This window comes from Perca flavescens, chromosome 11 (assembly GCF_004354835.1).
Source record: "Perca flavescens isolate YP-PL-M2 chromosome 11, PFLA_1.0, whole genome shotgun sequence".
Lineage (NCBI taxonomy): Eukaryota > Metazoa > Chordata > Actinopteri > Perciformes > Percidae > Perca > Perca flavescens.
The window spans coordinates 30,772,287-30,792,456 of record NC_041341.1 but is presented as its reverse complement, the minus strand read 5'-3'; the positions used below and the strand labels follow the sequence as shown (position 1 = coordinate 30,792,456).

At 41.2% G+C, this 20,170-nt stretch overlaps 1 protein-coding gene across 3 annotated transcripts in view; it reads right to left on the bottom strand.

Moving 5' to 3' along the window:
• spegb (striated muscle enriched protein kinase b) overlaps window positions 1–20,170 on the bottom strand; it is a 48,799-nt gene that overhangs the window by 4,500 nt on the left and 24,129 nt on the right. For all 3 annotated transcript variants that reach the window (XM_028590520.1, XM_028590521.1, XM_028590522.1), the window contains 30 exons: window positions 19,907–20,082; window positions 19,393–19,653; window positions 18,747–18,905; window positions 18,122–18,311; window positions 17,745–17,974; window positions 16,718–16,837; window positions 16,488–16,592; window positions 15,488–15,694; window positions 15,267–15,390; window positions 14,554–14,726; window positions 14,342–14,454; window positions 13,965–14,133; window positions 13,714–13,810; window positions 13,295–13,495; window positions 13,017–13,074; window positions 12,802–12,879; window positions 12,014–12,186; window positions 11,908–11,934; window positions 11,604–11,756; window positions 10,406–10,448; window positions 10,214–10,282; window positions 7,357–10,090; window positions 7,070–7,219; window positions 6,518–6,634; window positions 5,158–5,325; window positions 4,877–4,999; window positions 3,199–3,363; window positions 2,083–2,914; window positions 1,272–1,511; window positions 879–1,102 (listed from right to left, as the gene is read on the bottom strand). In XM_028590520.1, the coding sequence (XP_028446321.1) occupies window positions 879–1,102; window positions 1,272–1,511; window positions 2,083–2,914; window positions 3,199–3,363; window positions 4,877–4,999; window positions 5,158–5,325; window positions 6,518–6,634; window positions 7,070–7,219; window positions 7,357–10,090; window positions 10,214–10,282; window positions 10,406–10,448; window positions 11,604–11,756; window positions 11,908–11,934; window positions 12,014–12,186; window positions 12,802–12,879; window positions 13,017–13,074; window positions 13,295–13,495; window positions 13,714–13,810; window positions 13,965–14,133; window positions 14,342–14,454; window positions 14,554–14,726; window positions 15,267–15,390; window positions 15,488–15,694; window positions 16,488–16,592; window positions 16,718–16,837; window positions 17,745–17,974; window positions 18,122–18,311; window positions 18,747–18,905; window positions 19,393–19,653; window positions 19,907–20,082 (7,679 nt within the window). The remainder of the gene's footprint in view (window positions 1–878; window positions 1,103–1,271; window positions 1,512–2,082; window positions 2,915–3,198; window positions 3,364–4,876; window positions 5,000–5,157; window positions 5,326–6,517; window positions 6,635–7,069; window positions 7,220–7,356; window positions 10,091–10,213; window positions 10,283–10,405; window positions 10,449–11,603; window positions 11,757–11,907; window positions 11,935–12,013; window positions 12,187–12,801; window positions 12,880–13,016; window positions 13,075–13,294; window positions 13,496–13,713; window positions 13,811–13,964; window positions 14,134–14,341; window positions 14,455–14,553; window positions 14,727–15,266; window positions 15,391–15,487; window positions 15,695–16,487; window positions 16,593–16,717; window positions 16,838–17,744; window positions 17,975–18,121; window positions 18,312–18,746; window positions 18,906–19,392; window positions 19,654–19,906; window positions 20,083–20,170) is intronic.

Below are 20,170 nucleotides of genomic sequence, written 5' to 3'. Positions count from 1 at the left end.
GTATGTATTTATTGATGTTGTCTGTGGTCTTTTTAAATGTGTGAATGCATAGTTTTAGTTATTAGTTCATAATACTCCTGGGATTTTATAGCTAGTGCATGCCCACTGACAAAACATTTAATGTAATTCTGAAGTTAATTCTACTTGTGTAATCCTCTAAGTGCCTTACCTTAATCAGCATAACCACCATCAGTCAGTTAGTAAAGCCATAGAACACATTTCTATTAAATGATTTCTCTCAATATGCACAGGGACATTCATTTCTCCTAGCGACTTATATTTCTGATTGTTTAAATTAGGGTCTGTGATAATTGCTTTGTGTGAACAAATAGTCATAATCTTGTGTGTGTATGTACTTTGTCCTCATGTCCCTCTTGCAAAATAGATCATGATTTAAATTAGACTTACTGAGTAAATACAGTTTAAGTAAGTTACTATCAAACTAACTAAATGATCATTACAGGAATAATATTGACCTGAGCAATCCAATAAGAGCAATCATTGATCTTTGGCCACTTGAGGGCAGCGCAACAACCTGTAAACACACTTTGATATTACCTTATAAGGTTGATTTTACTCAAATGTTAGCAAAGAGTTGCTTATTTACACATCCAGCAGACACAAAGTCCAATATCCACACTCCTCTAAGCTCTGATTGGGTCTCTACCATCTTTCTAAACCAAATAGTGGTCGGTTTATAAGGTCTTTTTCTGTAAAAACAGCCACCTACTGCGTCTAGAAATGATGCTGATGAGAGCAGTGGGACTGAATCAAAAAAAGAAGTTTTCACACATTATGTTAACATAAAAATACTGACAAGCGAAGCTTTAATTTTACATTCCCTGTGGTGATGTAAAATGTACAAACAGGGCTCTTACACATATACTCAAGTGTTCCAATAGGAGGGCTGAACTGCTTGAGGAAAAGAGGGTTGTAAGTCTGAGCGCTGCCAAAGTCAATGATCTTGATGACGTTCATGTAGGTGATGATGATGTTCTCCGGCTTGATGTCCAGGTGGAGGATGCGCCGGGTATGGAGGTACTCCAGACCCTGGAGGATCTGCACAATATAGGTGACCACGTCATCCTCGGAGTAACGGAACCTGAAACGCACCAGAAATCTGCTTGTGAGAGGGAGACGATTTTGAGGCAGTTGCTCATCAATGCACTTCTAAATACATTCTGTTCTTTCAGTTTAAATGGGGAAACCAGGTTAACGATTTCACGTCAGACAAAGCAACCAGTTTAACAAGTACAGCTGTCTGGCTTCACCTGTCTATGAGGCTGAAGAGCAGCTCCTTCCCGCTGCAGTACTCGGAGATCAGCACCAAGTAGCGCGGTGTGACGTAAGCTTCGTGCAGGGCCATGATCCTGTCATGATGAAGGGACTTGAGGATGTCGTATTCCTGCAGCACCGTCTGCTTGCTGTCTGCCTCATACGGAACAATCTTAGCCATAAAGAGGTTGCCTGTGGCGTTTTCCCGGCACTCACGGATCACACCAAACCGACCCCTGTGTGACAAAGAATAACTCAGTGGTCCCTTTTCCAAGTTATTTGCTTGTCGCTGTAAACAGTTGCCTGCTGTTGCTAAAAACAACAACAGATCAAACAGTAGGACAACAAATCCATCAGATATAAGACGTTAAAGCAAGAGGTAGGGATTAGTGGAAGTGGATTATTTTTGAGTAACCCGGTCATGATTTCTGGAAAGACATTGCTGTTGAGTTTTTTTTTTTTTTTTTTTTTTGCGCACCACAAGCCGAATGTCATCTAGTTAAATTTGATTGGAGAAAAGTCAGACATCTCTATGGCCAATATCTCCAACACTGGCCAACTCACACCAAAATAATCTAGATTGATAAATAGCAATACAGGTAAAAGAAAAAAATATATATTTTGGGGTGAACTGTCTCTTTAATCTATTGTAAATATAATAATATTGATTATAGGAGCTTTCAAATCGTTAAAACTAAACTAAACTAGTTTTCAAGGTACGGCTTTAAGTTGTCAGCACACATTTGAGTTAGTTTTGCTTAAAATGGGTTGTTCATATTTAAGCCAGGTTCCATCAGTAGTGATTACCTTGCTTTTTCATCCATGAAGGTGTAAGGCTTCTGTGGAACTCCCTGGCGCAGAGATCCCTCTCCAGGCTTGCCCAAAGGCGTCCTGCGTCCCGAAGGTGTGGCCCGTCCAGATGGTGTGACCCGTCCAGACGGGGTACTCCGGCTGTCCCCTCCCTGCAGCAGCGGTGTCAAGCTCTGCACCACCACCACTGGCCGTGAGACAGCCACGGGTGGCGAGACAGTCATGGGTTGTGACACAGGTGGTGACACGGTCACAGGTGGTGACACGGTCACAGGAGTGACTGAACGGGTGCTAGTTGTCGGTGTGGAACTAGATTGCGAAGGTGGAGTGACCCGCGCAGCCGCAGCTGGCACATACGTGGGAACGGATGAAATAGGTTTCCCGATGGCAGGTGCAGGTGGTGGTACAGGAGATGGAGATTTGTTGGGGGCTGCATTTACAGGACTCCGAGGTTTGGGTGGGACGAGAGGGGGAGGTGCCAATTTGGTTTGGGGTTTGCTCACGCTAATGCTAACGGTGGTCTTGGCTTTGGCTGCCGTGGCTTGGACAGCTGTGGTGGTCCGAACAGGAGCTTGTTCAGAGGGAGCTGTACTTACGGGCGCAGTAACAGCAGGGCGGCTAGATTCAACCTGCACAGTGGGTTGGATGGTCACTGGAGAAGCAGATTTAGCCACAGAGGAAGCAGGAGCAGGAGCTGAAGTTGAGGGAGGGACAGGTGTTACTGTAGTGGATTTACTGGGAGCTGGTTTAATGAGAGGCACTTTCATTGATGACATCATCACTGCAGGGACAGTCTTGACCACCACAGTAGCACTGGATTTGGCTGGTTCTAATGAAAGACAAGGGGAGGGGCAATAAGAGGGAGGATACACCTCAAAGACACATTGTCCAATAAGGTATGTTATGTACGCTGTCCCAGACAAATGGTATTATCAACATACGCATAAAAACCTAAAATGAGTTGAGTAAAACTAAAACTACACTTAAACACACAGAATAATATTGTACTGCAATCTGTTGCATATGACTGCATATGTTAAGGTAGGGACATACAATAGTGCATTGAAAGTGAATTAAAGGTCTCAAGAACCTTTTTTTGGAGATAATACATACCTGAAGCATCAAGGCTTACTACTTCTGAGAGGTTGCTATAGGGGCCCTGGCCAGCTTTATTGACACATGCCACCCTGAACCTGAAGGAGCCTCCTGCTGGCAAGTCAACCACATTGTAATAACAGTCTGCCACCCCTGTAGCCACGATCAACCAGTTGGTCTCACCTGGGGAGTAAAAATTAGATCAGTGTGCCCATTTTATTTCAAGAGACATTACACTTGCAATATTTTCAATCAAATACACACAGACACCTTGTTTTGCTATTTATAAGTGAGTCTCATATCTCATGTGTGTTGACGTATTGATTAATTTAAAAACATTCCATTTTGTTAAATAGTGGTTCTTATGTTGTGAGGCTGCTACACTGTATTTATGTTTCAGGTTAGATTTCATCAGCCATAAACATGAAGTTCGCTACTTCACCTTCACCGCTATATGCCATAGCACACAAGTTGCCATAGCAACCTTAAAGGTATACATCAGACAGGCACCTAAGGGTACTTCTCAAAAGGTAAGGCTGGGCGACCCTTTTGGAGTGAATGAAGTAAATCAGAGGAATAAAACACTTTTGTGATTGTTCTTATAGCGGTTATGTTCTAAAGCACAAATAAACACACCCAGACCTCTGCAGGAAGGTGCCACATTGCCGGATTATGAGTTAATGCCGAGATTCATCATCATCACGTCTGTTTCTGTGTATCTGTGTCAGGTAAACTTGTGCGTCGGTATCACACGCTGGAGTCAAAGCAGCGGTTGGGAATGAGAATGGGCTGGCCAACCTGCCCCAACCTATTATTGGCTCGGGGTTACACACCTACATGGAGCCCAAATGCTCTTTGCAGATGCCCATAAAGATCCCACAATCCCACAAAAATAAGAAGGAAAGCGAAAATACAGGCAGAGGGCAGGGTCCCTGCATACAGACACCACCACACACTTACTAGTGGGTCATAAGTGATGATTGAGAGGGATTCATTTTGAAGTAGTTTATACATAATTGTTTAGGAAAATCCTACATATTATGACTTTAACCCTTGTGTTGTCTTCCCGTTGACCAAGACCTTTTTTTTTTCTACAGTTTTTGGCGATTTAAAATTTTTCATTTTTTTTTTTTTTTTTTTTTTTTTACTTATGGTAAATAAACCTAATTTAAATGACATACCTAATTTTTTAGCTTAAAGAAGCAAAAACATATTAATTATTTTGACTAATAGTTAAGATCATAGAATGTTGAATGAATCACAGACTGGTTTAGTTAGGATACTGTTTTAAACCTCTTAAACTTTTTTTTTATCAAATGCTATGAAATGGAAGTATTAATTTTACTTGCAAGGAATGTTGTATGGGTTCCATTCAACATACATGCATGCATCCAAGTTATTTTGGGGCAATTTGGTTGTAAGAAACCCATATTTCTGATATAAAAAATCTTTGAAAACGGGTCAAATTTGCCGCGACGACAACACAAGGGTTAACTTGTTTGATGAAAGTAGGTGCGTTGCATGGACAGGAAAACCTCAGTATTTTGGGTAACACACAACATATGGTGTGAAACTCCATTACTCCTGGATCTATTGTAACCCTTTTAAAACCTACGGTAAAAAAAATATCAACCATCCATGGGGTTCAATCTAAAAAGGGGAATAAAACATGAAAGAATAGTCAGTAAACACTGACCATCTGCCTTCCTCTCCAGAGAGTATGTGCAGGGGGCTATTGTGTCTGAGGGCCTCCACAGTACCAGGGCTGTGTTGTTGTACTTCTGAGGTATTTCAGGGGTCCCAGGACGATTGGGCAGACCTGTAAAAACAAATGTATCCTTATTATATACATATCACTTGGCCTCCAGTGTCTTTTCAAGCTCTCTTTTGTCTATCCAGTAGACTATAACAGTCTTTATTACTGTATTTATTTATATATAGAACTATAATAAAAGTGATGTATGTCTCAGTTCTTACGAGCAAGAGATATTGTGCAAGAGCTGGACACTGCGGCCAGGGGGTTTGTAGCAACACATTCATAGACCCCTGCATCCTTTTTAGTGGTCTGCATGATCATCAGTAGCTGCCGGCCATCAGGGCAGGCGATCATGTTCATCCTGGCATCAATCTCCAGGGGCTTCTTATCTGAGTAAACATGCACAAAAATTGTCTTATTAGGAATTATAATGATGAAGATTTAAGTGTAACATCATAAATTAAAATGAGTGTTAACTAAGTTAAGTTAAAGGTATAGTGGAGGATTTTCTTTTTCCGGGTGGATCATCAAGACTATTGGTCCTCCTGGTTGTCAATCATTCTGGTGATATGTTTACGTAAGGCCGTCGTAAGTGCACGTCCCTAGCTTTCAGGTGTATATGTGTGGTGAGCTTGAGCTACAGTTTCAGCCATTCATTGAAGCATTGAAGCTTTCGGGAGAATATTCCACACGCTGGCGAGCGCTAAAAGCACAGGTTGGGCTTTCCGCTGATGCCTCAGTCGTGAAGTTTCTACTCCACAGGTAAAGTTTGGCATGCTAGTTGGAGAAATCCATTTAAAATCACTGCTAGTAAAAGTTGGCGTAAGCTATGATTAGCAATGCTAGCCCTGGCACAAGTCACGCACCGCGCACACACGGTAAACATCTCAATTTGTGAAAAAGTGCAAATCTTCTTTTGGAAAGTAGGCTTGTATGAGCCATGCCGACAGCAACTTGTAAACAGTGCACTCTCGTGCACACGTTTAATAGGCGTTCGCTCTCGGGAGCAGGCAGAGTGTTGCGCATGAGCATTTTTTCAAAAAGTACAGAGGGCGGTTCTTTTCTAAAATTCGGGAAAATCCTCCACAATACCTTTAACTCTGTTAAAATAAAAAATAAAAGTCTGCAACTTCTCTAATCATGGGACCATACGTTAGTATGTAGGGAGATGAAATGTAAAGCTTGATTTATCTACGCCGTAGGTATGTACGTAGGTATGCGTAGATACGGACCCTACGCTGTACCCTATGCAGCAGCCTGACGTGCACCTCCTCAGAAATGTAACTACACGTCGCGGTGACAACTGTGATTGGTCTGCTTGGCTGGGCTTGGTAGTGTCGCATTTCCCTTCGGGTTCTCCTTCTCCGTAAACAACATGAAATCGAGGAGAGGTTAACTTTTACTGCTACAGATTTCCCATCATGGTCAGAAAACACAGGGGAGACATTTTGTTTCTCCGTCTCTGCTGCACTCATATACCCAAGAATAATTATGTACATTATTGTAATTAGCAAGTGAAGTGATTCTGACCATCCATCTGTGAGATCATTACACTGCCTTGTTTGCATCAGAGATCCTTACCTTTCATCCAGGTGATGTGTGGGTGGGGGCTGCCTGCTGGCAGACAGCTGAGTGTGACTGGATCCCCCTCCAACAGGACGTGATCTCTCAGCTTGATGTGGAATACTGGAGGGAAATCTGGGAGCAAAAGACATTGGACCACTTAAATAATGTCCAAATATTGATGAGTAAAATTAAAAGTTATGATTTGCTGTATCCAATGATGGTTAAGACCAACATCACTGGAACCACTGTACAACTTCTGAAATAGGATCAGCTGGGAACCTTTATCTTTGTGTTCTTCCCCCAAAACCCTATGGTTTTGGGGTTGTCATATGGGCCATACAAAGGCATCACATGTACATATTTGTTTACTGACTGACTGTGTTGCTGACTGACTAACTGCCTTATATTTGATGGAAAGATACGAGAGTGGTCTTCTTATCTAACTCTGGGGAAGAAAGCGATAAAGCTTATCTCCCCAAATGTCAAATTATTGCTTTAAGCTCTCATTACCTTACCACTGACACCATGCAATCAGAATCTCTTCATTCACACTCCTGTGTAACTTACCAGAAGCTAGTCTGGAGTAATGGCGTGAACGTAAGGAACTATTTTCTCTGGAGATTGCTGTTGGTATGTCCGGCTGTGACACTGTCTTGTCTCGCCTCCCTCTGGTCAGGCCCCATCTGTCCCAGCGGGATCTGCGCTCTGTCTCCGCAACTGTACAAGAAAAAAACAATTGCCTCCATTAATCAACCATCATACATTTAAGAAAGTAATTTCTTGATAGTACTCTCCAAACATGGAGAACGTAAAACTTTTCAAAGATATGACGTATGAGTATATACTATACATACCTTTAGGTGTTTCTGACTTTAGGCTGGACATGGAGTCTAGAGACTCTGACGAGGCACCATTACTGGCCTGAGATGCCAGCTGGTTCTGAGGAACACTGACATTCTTCATAGCACGGCTCTCTGACGTTGAACGACGAAGCAATGAAAGAATGGGTGTCCTCTTGGTTTCCTTGTCCTCTGATGCTTTCCTTTCCTCTGAGAAACTGCGAATTCTTGTGGAGATACCCGCCACTGTTGATTCAATCTTTCTGCGCATTGCCAAGACCGGTGATTCATTAGGTTTCTTTAGCTCCTTTTCATCTTGTTCCACCGAAGCATTATCTCCACCATCCATGCGCGTCATCTCCACTTCCTTCTTCTCCTGTGACCCTCTTCGCCCAAGAGTCCAAGAAAGCCTATGTCTTGAAGCAATGGAATCCTCTTCTTTGGTCGTTTCGTCCTTGCGCTCAGTTGACGGAGTTCTCTTCAGGCGCATAGAGAGCCTTTTCATAAAGCCTTGGTCCTTTTGAGCTTCACGAAGGTCCAGGACTGACTTTGACTTCTCCTCAAGTCTCCTTGGTGCTAATTGCAATGGTGCCCCGATTGGCCCCGGTCTGTATATCTCTTCACCTGACTCTGTGGAGTCTGGTGAAATCGCTTGCAATTTGTCCTCAATCTTTGACCGCGACAGAAATTTGAGACTTCTTGAGAGAGAAGATTCACGTTTTTTGAAGCGTGCCTCAAAGACCTCTTCAGAGGTAATGTCCTCGAAGTCAACTCCTGCTGAGAGCTCTTGTTGGGATGAAGCATGTATGGTAGTCTTCGGTGGACTGGGTTCTTTTGTCATCATTTCTGGTGATGCGACCCGGGAGTACACAGCAGCATGCTCAATGGTTGACATGACGGCTGGCTTTGGTGGGCCAGGTAAAGCCGAGGACATGTAGGCAGGTGGAGATGTGGGTACCAATGCATCAGTTGATACTGAGGATGATGAGGTGGGTGTGGAAGGGCCTAAAGGTTGGTCATTGAGAGGCTGAACTGCAGGGACCATGATGGTCTGCATAATACTTGCATATGCTGAAGTGCTTCCATCTGGAAGAACAACTCGAGCAGGAAGCGAGGGTGGTACATAAGTTGACACAACATTTGCTGATGGATGGGGATATTCATGTGTTGGTCTCACCATAACTGAGCTTGTGGTTATGACCATATCAGAAGATTTGGCAGGCATAGTTACTTCTTCTTTTACATTTTCTTCAGAGGCGTCTACATTTCCTTTTGCATTCGATTCAGCAACACTGACAATTCTTTCCTCTTCCTCTTTCATAATCTCTCCTTTTTCTTCTTGCTCGCTCTCTCCTTCCTCCATTTTCTCGTCAAGTTTAGAGCTTTGGGCCACTGGAGGAGGTGTAGGAATTCCCTGGCCCGTATACTCTGATTCAATCATTGGTTCTTCTGATATGCTCATGTCCTTCTCTGAGAAACCACTTGTGCTTGATCTCTCATCAAAATTACTATCTGTGGTCAGCCCATCCATCTTTTCATTCATAGTGTCATCAGGCTTTATCTCTTTCTCCATTAATGACTCCTCGCTTTCTGTTTTGGTTGGACTTTCCTGCACAATTGACTCTGGTGCCGGCAGTTTTGGTGAAGGTTCCCTGGGAGTTACTGGACGGGAGTCTAGCTTGATTTGCTCAGTGAGAGATGACATAGATATAGCCTCCTTGAGCCTTCGCTCTTCTACCTGCGCCAAGGGTATCTCTAAGGGAGCTCCTAAACGGCGGTGTAAAGCTATGGGTTCTGAATCACCTTGACTGAAGGAAGCAGTTTTGCGCAAAACTTTGGGTTTGGGAACGTCCTCCGTCGCAGAGTCGCTGGATGCAGCTCTGATTAGCGGGGGTGGGCCCAAACGAGCAGTACGAGAGTAGCGATCTGAGGATATTGCACGTTTTTCATCTCCCATTCCTAATGTTTCCAACAGAGGTCCTCTCAGCCCACTCATCTTGTTGTCCACAGAGCCACCACGAAGCAGTCGCTGTCTCATCAGCTCCAGTTTAAGAGCGTAGTCTTCTTGACTCATCTTGGCTGTTCCTGGGCTGGTGCTCCTCCTCGGTAGTTCCATAGAGACAGCTTTCTTGAGAACTCTCCTCCCATTCTCTTGGTTTCCTTCCCCAGCTCCTTCCTCCGGTGTAATCCGGAGCAGCAATGCACTGTCGGCTGAGCCTCCACGTCTTAGCTCTCCTCTTCGTCGTCCACCCTCTGGTTTGTCCGACTCCATGCTTGAACCCCTTCGCAGGGGTTTTCTAGTCAGCTGTGACTTTTGCGGCAATTCAGCGGGGGATTCTTCATCTGAGGAACCCCTGTCATTTTCTTGTGACGACCTTTTCCGCAGGTGGCCTTTACCTGATAATTCGACCCCTGCTTCATCTATTTCTTTAGAGTCACACTCCATTGCCTTCTGGGCTTGAGCAGGAGACCCAGACAATATACTTGTTTCGTCCTGCTTTCCTGTTTCCTGCTCATTGGTCTGGATGTCATTAAGTGATATCCTTGATCCAGAAAATTCCATGTTAAGTGGCATTGGAATAAATGGCAGTTCACCAATGTCTTCATCAGAATCTGAAGATGACGATGGCAAAGGGGAACCTTCTTTAAGGTGCCTGGGAACAGCAATGGAGACATGGCTGGAGGAATCGTTTAGCAACTCAGGTATGGACCTCATGACCATTTTGGATTTATAGCTGATTAGTGAACGCTGTGAAAGAGGAAATATGATACAGTTAAAAAAAATTAAAAGATGTGACCATATAATTATATAGAGGCATTCTAATTGTAACGCAATATAGAAAGCCAGAATAGGCAATAAAACATCCCCCACCTGCCATTTTCTGCGAGATACAAACTTCTTCAGGGCCTCTGTACTTATGGCCTTCCCCTTGCTCAGTAGCTGTACAATAAAGACATTAAAATAAATGAGGACGTAGCAAAATATCATCAAGGAGAAATTACTGCAAAAAGAGGTGGTCGATGATTAACACTGTAGTGTGAAGTACCAATGGCCTAGTCTTACCTTGAACCAGGGGTGTCGGAGACATTCTTGAGTATTAGGTCTCCTAGAGGAAGATGACGGCATATTTCAGTCTTCCAGCTTATGCACATTTGTCCCATTATCTAGTTTTATTTTTAATTTTGTTTTATTTTGGGGGGCTTTTTTTCCGGTTTAAAACCTGGGCCGCTGTAAATGCCTCAGCCTAAATGGGGCGCACGCTCTTACTGGGTGAGCTAGAGGTCGCCCCTCCATTATCCAGCTTAATAAACTGGGTTGTCTTAGGTATCATAAATCCTAAAAAGCCTAAGACCTGCAGACAAGGACCAAAGAAAAATGGAATATAAAAACTAAATGTGCATCTGATAAGTAGTTATGGCCAAATGAAGCTTTGTGAACCATTTTCTCTTTTTTCTGAGCCCACTAGATGGGGCTCTCTCTTCAACAAAGGGTTGAAAACACACTGAATTGCCATTCTTTAAACCTTTTTCTTTGAACATAGAGCGCCATCTAGTGAGGTAAGAAAATAAAGACAATGGTTCACGAAGCTTCATTTGACCATCACTATGATAAGCATCTAATATTGAAACAACATGAGCAACTTCACTTATTATGGAACAATTTTCTCTATGCAGTAACAAATTGGCAGAGAGGAAAATGTGGTGACAGCTGTGACATCGTCTAGAGTTATTTAAAAAGCTTTGAAAAATTAACTATTATAATACTGTTCTTACTATTGGCTATTAATTATCATAAAAAAATGTACATACTTTTTTTTTACTACATTAAAATAATTAATTAAGTAAATTAAGTAAAAATATTGAATTAAATCTGAGAATAGTGAATGAGACGGATATTGAATTGACAAACTGCACACTTCACGTCATCATCTCGTTGTTGTTGACAAAAATCTGGTTTGTATTTGTGTGTTTTTACAAGTGATGCCAAGTTTATTGATAGATGTTAAATAAGGACATTGTTATCAATCGGATTTCTCATTCTGATATACTGTGTTTACCTAAAAGACTATACTGTATATTTTGGATGGTTTCAGACATCAGGATTGACTGAAAATATGTCCTTCAATATCTCATGCATTAGTCAGTAGAACTCATTTCCTGAATGGCTTGTTGCAATTATAAATTATATAAGTATATATGTATTTTCACAATAATGTTACATAAAACAGATCTTGATAAAGAAATCCAGCAGAGTAACTCACAGCCTGTCTGCTACCAGCAGTTTTATGATGAACCCTTTAGCCTCTCGGCAAAGCTCGGCAAACATGCTCTCCTCGAAGGCCACGTTGTAGTTCCGGATGTTCAGTGCGGAGCTGCGGTCATTCTCTCCAGCGAATGGAGAAACTCCTGTCAGACTGATAACAGAAGCAAATACTTACGTTTAAAGACAGCCTACAGGTAGGCCTGAACAGGCAAACATGTCAAAAACTGACATTGATATTCAGCATGCTGAAATACATTTAATAATGAAGAAAATAAAATCTTTTTACTCAAAATTATACTTACCACAGGTATGCAATAACTCCAATTGACCTTGGGAAATAAAGAAGACAATTAGAAAAAGGCTGTGTTAACAGAAAATAAAACAAACTAAGTTCAAGAGATAATTTACCAGATGTCTGTTGCTTTTGACACAGGGGTCTGATTGACAATTTCTGGTGCGACAAATTCTGGTGTGCCATATTTGCAGTATTGAGCCTCATCGGGTGTGATCTGCACTGCGTTACCAAAGTCACAGATTCGGATCTGATCACCCAGGGAGTCTGCCATGAGGATGTTATCAGGCTGAGGAAAAAATAAAGAATAATATTTTATCATGTTCTGCCATCAGTCTACATTTTGTATAAACTTTTCCAGTGTTCCATTTCTAATACACGTTTTTTTTATATCATTAGTAGTAGTAGTTTTATTTGAACATGTAACAAAAATAAAATATATATATACATACATACATATATAAAATTATAATGACGGATAAATAAGGACATGTACTTCTCAGCACAATCTACCAAAATTATTATAAATAATTCAAATAAGAAATTCCCATGTTCAAAAAGGAGTAGGAAGAAGTTCATAAACAAACTTTTCTAGTCCTACCCGCTTTCTCTATTTTTATCCTTTAGTTAAATAAAAAACAATTCAACACAATTCTTCTTTACATACAAGTGCACTGTATATCTACCTACCTACAGCTCACATATAGCCATGCATACACAGGCACAGATGCATACATACATGCATACATACATTTACTTTACATTATTTTATTTATATATATATATATATATATATATATATATATATATATATATATATATATATATTTTTATATCTAAATTATTTCTATATCTAAAGGAAGACAATGAAAGAGTGGGAGAGCGAGGATCCATGAGTAGCTACCTTAATGTCCAGGTGTATGATGTTTAGATGGTGAAGGTAGTCCACGCCCTCAATCAGTTGTCTTATACACAAACGCACCTGGTGGTTCCAAAACACAAACATACCAGTACAGTCGTAATTTATTTGATAAATAAATGACATATATTTGATCATGACATGGAAATTGAGGTGTTTAGTGTGAGATTTGCAGTGCAGTCATAAAACACAGGACTTACATCAGACTCCATTACTGTAGATTTCCTTGTAAATCTGTCAAGCAGTTCCTCATGGCATCTTTAGAGATTCATTAAGGCTATTCTTTCTGGGACTTTACACATTATACAATAATTTACAGTATGTATGCATGTATACATGTTTATTTCACTCTTAACAAGACAGACTTCTTCATAAAGCTCATTTCTTTCATTCATATCATCTCATTTCACTTACTTTTCAAGGCTAAATGTGTACTCTGCATCAGAGTACTCGTGTTTTAACAGCATAATAAGGATACAGTTCAGTGATGATGATAACTGCATTCTTTTTCTCAAAGGCATCCTGAAAGTAAAGGATTCTCTCGTGGTCCAGCTTGGAAAGCAGGTTCATCTCTCTTCGAGCAGACGCCTTCTTCTTGGCCCTTGTGGAGATAAACTTTGCAGCATACTCCATTTTGCCAACCTTCTGGGTCACACGTTTTACATAGGAAAATGCACCTCTGGAGGAAAAAAAAAAAATCAGGAGGAAAACTCAGTTCATCACTACTCAATGATTCAAAATCTGTTCAAAATAGCAAGACGGAGGCATTAAGACATGAGGAAATACAGCATATGTTGGGGTATTTAATATAAACTGGTTCTAATGCAGAACATGGTTATTCTGCATTATATTGCATCAAAGTATGGAATTTCAAATGCTGCCCTTAAATTGCCTTACCTTCCAATTTCCTTGTGAATGTCATAGTTGTCAGTGAGTCTGCGCATTTTTCTTAGAATAGTCTCCTCATCGTCCACTGGATCCTCTTTACGTTTAGCTACAGTAATGAGCAAGTTTTTATTAAAGAAGGGAACTCTGACTCCAAATAATGACAGTACCGAATGGTAAATATTAGTTCCTTCACTTAGCCTGTTAGCCATGCATTCAAGGAGTGTTAGATTTTGTATGGCTCTGATAAATTGACTTCTTACCTTCATGAATGGTGAGTTCAGCTTTACAAGACACAGATCCTGCCAAGTTCCTGGCAGTGCAGGTGTAAACCCCGGAGTCCTCTGGGCGAGCGTTTAGGACCACCAGGGAACATTCATTATCATCGTACACAAATGTGTAATGACTGCTCTCTGACAGCAGGACATCATTCTGAAAGCAAATACTGTACATTTTGGCAATGGCTCTTCGAAGATTTATAACAAAAAAATGATCGGTTTTGGTAAATCTCCATTTACTGTAAAAAAATAAAACTCAAATTCAAATAAAAAACAGTCCCTGCTGTATAGTTCAGTTTATCTTGGTATTCACTTACTGTATTACTGTAAATTAATGTTTGACTGCTAAAATGGATAAAAACCTTGAACCAGAGGATGTCAGGAATGGGTTTGCCCTCCACAACCACAGCAAAGCGAGGGGTCTCCCCAGCACAAACGTCCAGGTCCTCCATGATAGTTTCAAATGTTGGGGGAGCTGTGGACAGAGTTGCAAAGGTGAAATACCAAGTTACATTAACTAGACAGACAGACAGACAGACAGACAGACAGACAGACAGATCGATCTACTGCCTACCTGCCATCTCAATGTTGAAGGTACAACTGTCGCTGCCATACTTGTTGGAGGCCACAAATTGCATCTCTCCGATGTCAGCACTCTTGACTTTAAGCAGCTTCAGCGTTTGCTGGTCATCATCTGGCATTGTCATTTCATACAGGCCTGGCTTGCTGGCGAGGACCGCTCCCCTCCTGTGGAGAAGTGTTTGTATTGTTACCCAGGATTAATATGTTGTAGTTGGAGAGCAGAGCAGCGGACTCACTGGGCAGGTGTGGTGTGTGTTTTGGCTCATGCTTGAGGGTGATTCAGGGAACAATAACAAAAAAAACTTTTTAACTGTTCTGTAATCTTTGATAATCCCTTGGAAATAAACAGCTGCCTGTATGAATTGTCATACACCCTGACTATCCTGTAATACACTGGGGTCCAAAGGTGGCAACCTTGCCACCAGACACCACTTGACTTGGACCAGTGAACTAATCATGAACCAACAACAAAACTACAAATACAACTGCAGTGTTGTTAGAAACCTATGAATATGCCAGTTGGAACATTGTTTCTTTTCTTTGTTTGATGAGATTAAAATTAAATTAAAACAATTACTGTATATAAGTATACTGTATATGTTGAAAAACATATCACAGGAAAATACAAGTAAAGTGCATTGATGTAAAAAATAAAATAAAGAAAAAAGGTTATTAAAAGAAACTTGACAACAGAGACAGAGATACCTCTTCCAGATGACTGCAGCGTTGACATGATTGAGGGTGACAGTGATGGTGACTGACTGGTTTTCCATCACATGGACAATATCTGGCTTATCAATAATCACTGGAGCCTCCTGAAGATAGGGACCTAGAAGTAAATCCAAAATGTACACACAGAGAATATTTAATAAACCTAGCACACAGTGACGGATGGATGGATGGATGCTCTAAAAGCCTGAATGTACCTCGGTCCAGAAGCTGCACTGGGTCGGTGTTAGGCGAGGGCTTGCTGAAGGCTTTGGAGGTGATGGTCAGGACCCTGAAAGCATAGCGCACACCTTTGGAGAGGGTGGTGATGGTGAAGGTGGTCTCCTTCAGGCCAGAAGCTATGATGATCCACTGGATGGAGCCCAGGGCTTGTTGTTGGATGGCATACATCAGGGAGCTGGCATCTGGAAAGAAAAAGTCTTTCATGCAAAAATCTACACTACGATGTTGAAACTACTTTTTTATCCGTCTACAAAAATAAAACAATTTTGTAAGCATGAAATGAAGTCCTATTATTTTTGTCTGTATTATGTCATTTTTTCTATATAATTTTATTATCCGATCTGGTGAACAAAACAATGTTATTTTATTTCTTTACTTAAAGGTCCTATGACATGGTGCTCTTTGGATGCTTTTATATAGAGCTTAGTGGTCCCCTAATGCTGTATCTTTCCCGAAATTCAGCCTTGGTGCAGAATTACAGCCACTAGAGCCAGTCCCACAATGACCTTTCCTTAGGATGTGCCATTTCTGTGTCTGTAGCTATTGAGGAGGAGAGGGGGGTGGCCTTGACCAACTGCCACTTTGCTCGTTTGAAAGTCATGATGTCTCTCTCTCATGGGTGGGCCAAATTCTCTGGGCGGGCAAAGCAGAGAAAGAGGAGGTAACCTTCCAGATCGGCCCATCTGAGCTTTCATTTTCTCAAAGGCATAAAGTGGAATATATATGAAAAAACCTCATGAAGTGAAATATTCATGTAATGGGACCTTTAAGATAATTTTTTGGGACTTTTTTATTAGATGTGCCGATAGAGAGGAAATTGGAGGAGAGAGGGGGTGACACGCTGCAAAGGGCCGCGCAGCAAAGGGCCGTAGGTTGGACTCGAAACCAGAACGCTTCAAAGGACTCAGCCTACATGGGACGCATACTCTACTGGTGGAGGTCTCCTCACAAAACGATTTTATCATTCTTACATACCAATGGAAGGGTCCAGCCTCCTTGGTTTCTTCCAGCTCAAGGTGATTGTTTTACCAGTGATAGATTCTATCACCGGAGTGCCATCGGGAGGGTCAGGGAGGATATCTGAAAATGATGACGATGGAATTAGAGGTCCATAAATGTTTCTGCTAGTACAAGTGGTTCTTGTTTGAAGCCCATTGTGTTTTTGTTCATGGTTTATGCCAAAAGAAAAGGAATGTGAAAATCACCCGTGACGTAGAGATGAGAGTAGCAGGTGGCCTTGCCAACTTTGTTAGAGATGACACTCTTGTAGACACCCCCATGGGCATGGCACACAGAGCGGATGACCAGGCTGTGGACGTCACGGACTACAGGAGAAAGCAGAGAAAGAAGGATAAAAGGTATACTGGTCTTATGCAACTTAGCTTTCTGTAACAATGTGAAATCAAACGCAATCCCTGCCTATTAAATGAGACTGTTTAGCCCTGAAAAATTAATGATCGTTAAAATACTTTGAATCCCTTAAAATGTCTGAAAAGCAAACTCTTGTAGTTGTGCGAGTATTAACTGTCCATTCTCGGAAGTAGCGTGATATCGTTACAGAGCTTTAAATCCTCTTATGAAGGAGACTTGGCTGGATGGTCAGGTTTACAACATGTCTGAATTTGACTCCAGTGACTGGCCTTTACATCCTGTCACCTACCCACAGTCAACACAAGTTTTACCATGATCTTTCCCTAACCTTAACCAAGTAGTTGTAGATGCCTAAACCCAACCAGGCCTCAACTATACATTGAAAAAATGCTCATATGAATTGGTTATTGGTCATATGGAAGGCACTGACAAACAACATACTTTGTCGTTTAGTCTCGTATAACAAAATATATATGTTATTATAAATTCAATAGAGTCCATACATATGTTTTACTAAATGATCATTTAGATCACCACAAAAGTGACGTTTAATAAAACTCAGGGAATTGTTCCTGAGATTATTTCTGTCTGAACATTATACATTGCATACATTGCAATAAGTGGGTTTTCATTTAACGCAAAGACAAACCCAATTGATTTTAGAAAGTTTCCTTTTCTTTATGTAATTGCTAAGGTTATTGTTCATTTCCAATTTGATAAACTATTCATTTTAATTTAACTTTCAATGAAAGAATTTTAAGAAGCTGAAATAAATTGCCCTGGGTAACTGCTTTGTAAAGGCTTGAGTACTTTTTTGGGCCTGAACATTGGCTGAATATTAATCCATTTTCAAACACTTACACTGTGTCATCTTTCTGTCCTCGGTGCTCTCAATCCTTTTGCCGTTGTGGAACCAGACGATGGTGGGGTATGGCAAACCAGCGACTTTACATTTCAGCACAGCCTCTTTTCCCTCGATCACATCCAGGTCATAAAGGGGTTTGATGAAGTCCGGCATAGTGAAACGCTCCACCTCATTCTCTGGGACCTCTGGCTCCTCTGGGATCGATGGCATCTTCTCCAGTTTAGCCCTAAAAGGGAAGACATGGAACAGAAGGATGGAGAGAGTAGCACATAGCAGAATATGTGAATTATAACATATTATAATTCATAATCTAGAAAGGTCCTTGAAACGCACAAGAGCTCTAGCCTACATCCAAAGAATAACAGGATCTTACATCTGTGAGGAGATGGCTGGCCGTGGCTCTTGTATGTAAAGTTCGGCGGAGCTCTCTGCCTCGCCGTGACTGTTACGGGCGGTGACAGTGTAAAAGCCCTCATCCTCATTGGTCACATGAGAAATGAAAAGAGAGTGGCGGCCTCCTTCCTGAAGAATACGAATGTCTTCATTTTCTGTGAGTGGATGGTCTAAAAAAAAAAAAAAAAAAAAAAAAAAGCAATACATCACTTTAGTTCTAAAGTGGGTTATAAATCACAAAATCAACAGCAAAACTCAGAGAGAGGGTAAGAAATGAAACGAAAAAGGTAAGCGTCGATCATTTCACTGGCTTGGATGGACAGTTCACCCCAAAATCAAATATAATTTTTTTTCCTCATACCTGAGTGCTTTTTATCAATCTAGATTATTTTTATTGTGAATTACCCAGTGCTGGAGATATCGGCTGTAGAAATGTCTGCCTTCTCTGGAATATAACAGAACTAGATTACGCTCGGCTTGTGGTGCCAGAAGATGCATTTATTAAAATAAAAATATGTAGTTTGGATTTTGAGGTGAACTGTACCTTTAAGCTTAAGATGTTCTGTGAGACACTTGGGTGCAAGAACAATTAGGTACAATCCTACCAAAGTGGTTCCAGATGACCTTAGGAGATGGCGTCCCGCTGACTTTGCAGTCAAATCGAGCGTTACGGCCCTCAATCACTTCTAGAACATCCAGCTTGCGAGTGAAGAGAGGCTCAATTGAAGGGATGACTTTGAGTTTGCCACATGAAGTCACTTCCTCTGGAGAGTAAACATTTCAGTTCAGAAGTAGCAGAGGAGACAAGCAGGACAATAGATGAAGTCATTTTTAGGGGTGTAAGTCACAGTACGATGTTATATAGATTCTTTGGACAGCAATAAGATATTTGCTGATGTCGTAAAGCCTGCCACGATACGATTCAATTCAATTCAGGGGCCTGTGATCGATACGATATAAAATGTCCATTTAACACAGTTACATTTATATCAACTCGGATATATATCAACAGAATATTTGACAGTTTTATTCCTGAGCTCTTCCAGATGTTTAAATGAAAAACAAACTATTCCTTTCAATAAAAAGAAATATAAAGTTGGAAAAATGCACATCAAAATGCAAGATATGTAGAAATAATATTGGATCGTTGATCATTGAATCGATATATGGATCCAGATCGATGGTTCATTACACCCCTATTCATTTCCATTTTATATCACACATATTGTGATTTGCACTCTTGAGACATGCCTTTAGCTGTGCTGAGCTTGCACATGTATGTGCCACTGTCATCCTCGTGTACGGAGTTGAGCAGCAGCCGGCACTTTCTCCCATCGAAGTGCATCTTACAGTTGAGCAACGCCGGCTGGATCAGTTTCCCATCTGCAAGCCAGTCCACATCAGTGTCCTTCGGTCCGATCACATGACACTCAAATAAAACTGTCTCTCCAGCCTTGGCTGTGATGTCCCTGACCGGGCGAATGACAGCCAGGCCTGGCTCCACTGGTGGCACTGGGTGCAAATAAAGGACATTTACCTGAATGTTGATGTTGCGAACTAGCCACTGGTCACAATTGTATCAATATATATATATATATGCTGATTAACAAGTAAATTAGTGTGAGCAATTTAGTCACAATGTTGCAAGTAGTTAACCTGACAAAACTTTCAAATACAGTTCCATTCATCAAACACAGAAAGGAAGTAAGATATGGATTTGTACATTCTTAAGACAACAAACCTGTACGTTAGAAAAGAAGCATACCTTTTACCTCCAGCTTTCCTTCACACTGCTTTGTCCCATACTCGTTAATGATCTTACAGGTGTAAATCCCAGAGTCCGATCTCACTGCTGACTTGATGGTCATTTCAAAAGTGCCATCTTCTGTCTCACGTACAATGTGACGTGAGCCTGTTTTTACTGTAACTCTGTTCCTCAGCCTACATAAGAGTAGAATTAAGAGAGATGAATCATGCATAAACCACACAGAGCTTTTTTAAACTTAATTTTTGCAATGATCGATGACCA